Genomic DNA, 6,946 nt, shown 5'->3' on the forward strand with positions numbered 1-6,946 from the left:
TCACTCGTGTGTGCTCCCGCTCTGGGGCCCAGGCAGGCTCCAGGGCCCATACCGGGGAGGGGGGGCTCCGGGGCCCGGGCAGGCGCCAGGGCCCATACCGGGGAGGGGGGGGAGCTCCGGGGCCCAGGCAGGCTCCAGGGGCCCATACCGGGGAGGGGGGTGCTCCGGGGCCCGGGCAGGCTCCGGGACCCCGTGAAGCGATCCGCAGGCGGCCGGAGCGGGAGTTCGCTGACTCCCGGAGCGGAGGAAGCGCTCGGGAAGGCCGCCCCCCCGGAGCGGTGGCGGCGGGAGGGCCGCGCTCTCGTAGCCAGGCGGGTGTGGGTTACAGCGGAGCTGGTTTCAGCCGGGGCTCGGCGTGCTTAGGGTCACGGCAGCCTAACGTGGAGGTAACACACTGTGTGCTGTCCCCCCCACCCAAGACACCCCTCCCCTCTGTGCCTCTGTTCTCAGCCAGGAACACCCTATAGCTGGCTCTAGCACCTTCCAAAAGCAAACCCCGACCCGCTTCTCCCTGGAGCACGGCAGGTCTCCCACACCTTCTTGCCCGGGGGGAGAGCACGGCACCCCGCAGCGCTGCTCTGCCCGGCCAGGAACACTCCCCAACGCCCCGCCAACACCTTTGGCTGGCTGCAAAGTGGATTTGCAAGCCATTCTGTTGTACAAACATCGTTACATCCCGAATGTGCAAGAGAAGGCGAAAAACAAAGCTCTTAAATGCAGTACACAACACACTGAACTCTCCTGTATGTCATTACTCCTGCACTGAAACGTAAATTATCTTGCCAATACTGCCATAGTGGAATAACCTTTGCCCTTCCAATCTATATATCATAATGCCTCAGAACCCCTTGTCAATTTGCCTGAGACACAGCAAACTGGCCTTTAGCAGGCTGTATTCAGACTTCTGAAGTCTGTTGAAGGCACAAAAGGTAGGAAAGAGATCCAAATTAAAATTAAAACCAATTATTTTTCTCACAGAACTTGGAATGGGCCTGGAATTTGTGATCTTTGGCAGTTATACAAAGGCAGGGGGCAGGAATGAGGACCACTGAGAATTAATAAATTAGTACAAATGAAAGCAGTGATACTTGATGACAACTGTCGATGTTGACATCTCTTCCCACTGGACTTAAGGTTCTGGGAGAACCTTTGGCTTATCTTTGGCTTGAGAAATCAGAACACTCCATAACCCTGAGTCTTGATCACTCAAGGATTTGCTGCTCTTTTGAAAACTGTTTGCAATTATATTGCACCATTTCTGACTCTACATCAATGTTAAAGGCAAGGACTTATCAAAGGCTGGGATAAGGTCTTTGCCAAAAATTGAAGACTCACTTTTTCCAGCTGAGTCATACTGGCAGATAAAGCTTTTTAAAAAAATAGAAAAATAGCAACAAGGCCAAAAAAAATCTGGATACAGCAAATAGGTCTTAAAGTTTGAACAGCTATAGTTCTGGGGTTTTTTTAAGAGAGAGGGTTGGCATCCAGAAAGCTGGTCTGCTGTTGCTTTTCTTAGCTGATCTCCTCAAACTTGTCACTTGTTAGCTCTTTCACCTCTTCCCCTCCCAGTGCTTTGGATATTCTATATTTTTTAACAGCTGTTTTGGGTGCTACATGGTATTTGAGAGTTGGTTTTGAACACAAGCTGGGAGCATGAAGCACTGCCCAGTTTAAGTTACATGGCTGTGACAGGGTTTTTGATTTAAACAATTTCCAGCAAACTGTACCACTGGTGAGCCTTATATCCAAGAAACTTAATGCAAGTCCCTGAGGCTTACTCTTAAGTTTATCACACTGTGTAACTGGAGAGATTTTTATCTAGACCATGTCGCTTTTCATTCCCAAGGAGAAACTTTAGCTTATGGGAAAGGGAGAGATCAGCACCACCCCCCCAGTAAAAAGGTTACTTGGTCTTTCATTGCAGATCTTTCAGCTGCCAGCCTGGGTGACTGTTTCTGCAGCATCTGCTGGGGCAGTTCCTTGTGGACAGCAGTGGCTTAATAGCTGCCTCAGTAAGGCCTGAACAAGCTTACCATTTAAGCACTTGGTAAAAGCCAGGTGATTATTCTCCCCTGTCAGGGTAAATGGACTGTTGAGGAATTAAGACATTCTTGAGAAAGGTACAAACTTGGTGTTGCCATACTGATGTATAAAGCCTATAGTGTGGGAACACCTATTGGCCTCTTAATTGCTGAATTAGCTTGTAAAACATCAAGGAACAACTTGGCTGTCTCCTTCAGATGGATTTACTCTAAAATGTGACCAATTAATTGTAAAACACTACAGACTCGTGCTGTGCTACTCACTTTTGACTTGTGATACTTCAGGTTTTGTTTCTGGCTGGGAAAGGTGTGCTGCTACCCTCGCACTGCATTGTCAAAGCCCTCCCCGCAAACACGTGCCAGTAGGACCTGCTGGTTTTGAATGGTCTTAGGAGGGAAGATGACAGAAGGAAAGGCTGTGAACATGATGGAAGCCAATTAATAAGCATGTGGAAAAGTATTGGTGTTTGCTTACTAATGAGGTGCGCAAGGAACCTCCCCAGGCTGCTCCTCTGCCTGCAGGAACTGGCAGGGAGGAGGCTCCGGCAGCACACGGATATCAGATGGAGCCTCCAAGTGCAGGGAGAGCAGCGGGAGCTTCGCCTGCTCTTGGCTACTGAGGGGCACGAAGCAAGTTCAAGTGGCTCTAAGAGCTGCGGAGGAGCAAGAGGAGGCAGCGGTGGTGGGATGAAAAGGAGCCATCTGGTAAACACAAGTGGCTGCCAAGTCAGATGACTTGAGCAGGAACTCGAGAGCAGTCTTGAGGGTAGCAGGACACCAGGCTGGCTGAGGAAAGAGATGAGTCAGGCAGGGAAAAACGAGAGCAACTGGTTGAGGAAGAGCAGGATGCAGTTGTGAAACAGGCAGCTGGTAGAGGTACTGTTGGGCGACGGGTTCTTATTTGCTGCGGGACGTGGTAATCTGTAGCTTGGATCACAAGGAGGGGACAAAGACAACAAGGTAGGAATTTCTCATTTGCAAGTTTCACCTTGCTGGAGAATGTAGGCAAAAGTGAGTGTTGTTAGGGCTTCAAGAAGGGACTGCCCATCCCAGGCACCAAGGAAAGTGACAGTTCCCTGCTCAGTAAAGAGTTGATAGTAGGAGACGCTGTTTCTCTTTGATTGATGGCGTGGAAAGAGAACTGAGCTCATTGTCAGCTGTATAAAGGAATCTCCAGTGAAGAGCTAGCAAGAGTATGTCTCTTACTAGTGAAAAGTCCCTTGAGGAAGATACAACTGCAGAAATATCTAGTTTTGGGTACCGTATCAGCTGTAGGCTGCAGCAGACAAAGGGTTTCCAACCTTTAACCGGTGGATAGCAAAGGGGCACATGAAAATACAAGCAAACTGACTACAGATACAAAAATAACTGTTGGAACGTCTGCATTTATTAAAAGTCCAAGAAGTCTGCAGATGGAAGGACACTGACATTGAAATTTCATAGTAAAAATAACCATGATTAAATGGTTCTTTATTCTGCAGAGTGGTTGCATTGATTGCTACAAGCAACCGGCTCTTTCAGGAATTGTTAATATTTTAAAATGGGTAACTTTGTTCTGAGATGGGTCTATGTTTGGAGGAAGTGTTTAGATAATGCTTACACGCTTACAATCACCTCAGTGTTTACAGCATTATTGCTTAAGTCTTTGCCGTGGTGAGGAGGCCAGACTGGAGTTAAATGCAGCTACGTCGCAAGTTATAATTATACTCTTAAGCTGTAGTCAGTTGTAACGTTTAGGGGCTAAAGGCTCAGTAGCGATACGTGACCTTATTAAAGCCAAGAGATAAAACTGAGCAACGTAAAATAACTTCTTCCTTATTCTTTGGCTCTCTAACTGCGGCTTAGTTCTGCTCATTGAACCCCAGCTGCCCTCTCCCTGCTGGAGAGCACCCTGTTGCAGGAGCGCCAGCACAACAGACTTTCCCCAAATACTCTTAATCTGTTTGCCCTGGTGGTGATTTTGGCCAGTATTCTCTCTCATTTAATATTAAGCTAGACCCTGCTGTTAAGAACACGGAGGATGGCAGCATGGTTCCTGCTTCTGACAGCAGAGCCGGTTGGTACCTCCGAGCTTCCAGAGCTGTAAGACAAGTCTGACCTCAGCGTTTGCTTGGAAGAGAACCATGTGTGGTTTTCTCTTGGCTTCTCCCTGCGATCCCTCATTTTCCCTCCCTTTGCTAGGAAATCCCTTCTCCTGCCAACAGGAGCCCGTGGAATGTGCTGTTTGTTTACCTTCTCACTCCTTCATCCTACTAACCTTCCCACTCCCCGGTTGTAATCCTGACAGGCTCTGCTCAGCTGAGTGTTTTCAGATGGAAGGATTGCTGCAAGAAGCTGTTCTGACCAGGCTCTGCTTAGTGGGGGGTGGGAGGCTGTGGCATCCTGCAAGGCTGGAGCTGTCCTCCCCCCATCTGTCTGTCTGTCCGTCCATGCCCTGGCTGGCAGCTGCTTCCTTCAGTGCTGCTGCACGTCATCATGAGGCGCTACAAGATATCAGGGAAGAGCACGCTTCCCAAGTTCTTCCCTTTTTTTTGCATTCCCCTGCCTGGTTTTGCCTTTTGGGGGTAATAAGCTAGGAGTACCTTTTTCTCATGGCTTCCCTACTGCATGAACTGAAGGACAACTTTAGTTATTCCCTCTGAATGGTACTGGTATCTCCTAACCTGACCTGCTCTTGCTATCCCAGACTGCTAAACTCCACTTTTCTGCCCCCTTTCAACTGTTCTGGCTCCGTAGAAAACACCTGTAAGGCATTTATTATTTTTAAAGCCATTTGAAATTCTTGGATTAAAATGTTTGAACTGCTTAGAAAGAAAAAAACCCCACACTTAATGTAGTTGATGTGGTTGCTAAGGGTAGAAGCATCTTTTCTGGGCTTGCGGTGTGCTGCCATCCCTGGTTAGAGAAGGCCTTAAAGCTCACTCTTTCCATAGGGGTTTATAATAATCCAAGTGAGGAAATCCTGTGTTTCTAGCACTTATGAAAATTGCCATTTTGAGACTGTCCCTCCTTTGATCTGTGCACATACTTTATCTCGTCTGACTTCAGCCGACTGGCAAGGATTATAAATCCCTTAAGCAGGGACTGGCCTCCCCTTTGTTTTGCAGCCTGGACACTATTGGGGCTCTCCTGGATACCTACACGCATGGCTTGAATTTTCTGCTGTCCTGCTGGAAGACTTTGTAATGAGTTTGTGCACTTAATGCTTCCTAGACACTTCTTACACTTCCTTAACAGCTCTTTGTAACACTTAGGAGTTCACCTCTCAGTTGCATTTCTTGATACCATCACTCAAGTCTTTGGATGGTCTCGGATAAATATGTGGGTAGGGAAGGCTGTGGCAGCTTGTTTTCCTGTTTTCCCTTCTCCCGTTCTGTTCCTGCACTGTGCTAAAGACAAGGGTCTCACAACTGATAGCCTGAGTAAAAGCCTGAGAAACTGAGCACACAAGGGATACGCTTCTACACTCGCAATAGATAATCATGTCCCCAGCTGACTGCTTCAGAAAGCAGGAAACTTTCCACCAGCTCCGAGACACACCAGAATTTAGCACTGGGAGTTCAAGCATTGGTATATGATGCTTTGGAGTAAATGAAGCTGTATGAGGAGAATGTCTGTTGGTTTTGCCGTATTTCTGACAGTCTGACCTTTCACCCCTCCCTGCAGAACACCCTGACGGCCGGAGGAGCTCCTGGAGCACATCTGATCACTGCTGCCACAAGGCCCCAGCCAGCCAGCCACCATGTACTGCCTTCAGTGGCTGCTACCTGTCCTGCTCATACCCAAACCCCTCAACCCAGCCTTGTGGTTCAGTCACTCGATGTTCATGGGCTTCTACCTGCTCAGTTTCCTCCTGGAACGGAAACCTTGCACGATTTGTGCCTTGGTCTTCCTAGCAGCTCTATTCCTCATCTGCTACAGCTGCTGGGGGAACTGCTTCTTGTATCACTGCACAGGATCCCAGTTGCCAGAATCAGCTCATGATCCCAGCATAGTGGGCACCTAAAAAACAATCATCTTCCAGTCTGCTGAGGGCTCTTGTTTTGCTTTTAAAAAGGGGGTGGGCTAGGGAGGAGGGAGGGGGTGTTCGGCATGTGACTGGAGTAAAAACAGCCTGTTTCCTGTAGCTGTGTGTGGACTGGAGTGGTAAGTTCCTCCCACTCTGCCTGTGAAATTCGACTTGTTTACTGTGTGAACTCTGGCAGCACCACCTGCTTTTTTAGAAGCAGAAATCCTTTTGGTTTTCTTTTCCTTCTTCCCGTATGACCGGGAGCAGACACCAGCCCTCCAAACTGAGAACCGGTGGAGGACCCAGCTGCTGGCCTCTGCCCAGCTGCTGCACAGCAGTAGAGTCGTGTGTCACTCACTTGTCTGCATTAGGCCACGGTGGTCTAAACTCAGGGCTCTCGGCCCGCTGATTCTGCTCTAGTATCTCCAGGAGTCTCTCCATCCTTCTCTTTGTGGGGAGCCAGCCTTCCCGCCTCGCTGATCAAGGGCAAGCTCGACAGCTCGCGGATGCACTTGGCCAAAAGCTGCTGGAACCAGAGGCAGTTGAGTCATCTCCTCCTGCTCAGCCTGCCAAAGAGATGTGTGCACTGCCCAAGTGCTTTCTGAACTACTTCTGCTCCGAGATCATAGCCTGAAAGCCTCAGTTATGCTGCTGCTTTTATAAAGCCTCACAGGTAGTGGAGACTGGCTCCTCCCCTCCTCCTAGATTTCCAGGGTTTACCAAGGTATTGACTGTTGGGATAAAGAACCGATAATGCTGCAATTGGGGGTGGAGGGGAGGGAGTTTGAAAGCCACTGTGAACCTCACCCCATAAAACTCACACGAGCCCCAAAGACCACACGTGGGCAGGGCAGGAGAGATCCTGAGGTGGAGGCACAGTGTGAAGCAGTAAATG

At 49.0% G+C, this 6,946-nt stretch overlaps 1 protein-coding gene across 1 annotated transcript; it reads left to right on the forward strand.

Annotated features, from left to right (window-relative positions):
* Positions 1 to 5,708: 5,708 nt before the first annotated feature.
* Positions 5,709 to 6,168, forward strand: BLCAP (bladder cancer associated protein). Its single transcript, XM_014941306.1, has one exon. It carries the CDS (start codon positions 5,785 to 5,787, stop codon positions 6,046 to 6,048), a length of 264 nt encoding a protein of 87 aa, XP_014796792.1. The 5' UTR covers positions 5,709 to 5,784; the 3' UTR covers positions 6,049 to 6,168.
* Positions 6,169 to 6,946: the final 778 nt, after the last annotated feature.

This window comes from Calidris pugnax, unplaced genomic scaffold (assembly GCF_001431845.1).
Source record: "Calidris pugnax isolate Ruff unplaced genomic scaffold, ASM143184v1 scaffold55, whole genome shotgun sequence".
Classification (NCBI taxonomy): domain Eukaryota; kingdom Metazoa; phylum Chordata; class Aves; order Charadriiformes; family Scolopacidae; genus Calidris; species Calidris pugnax.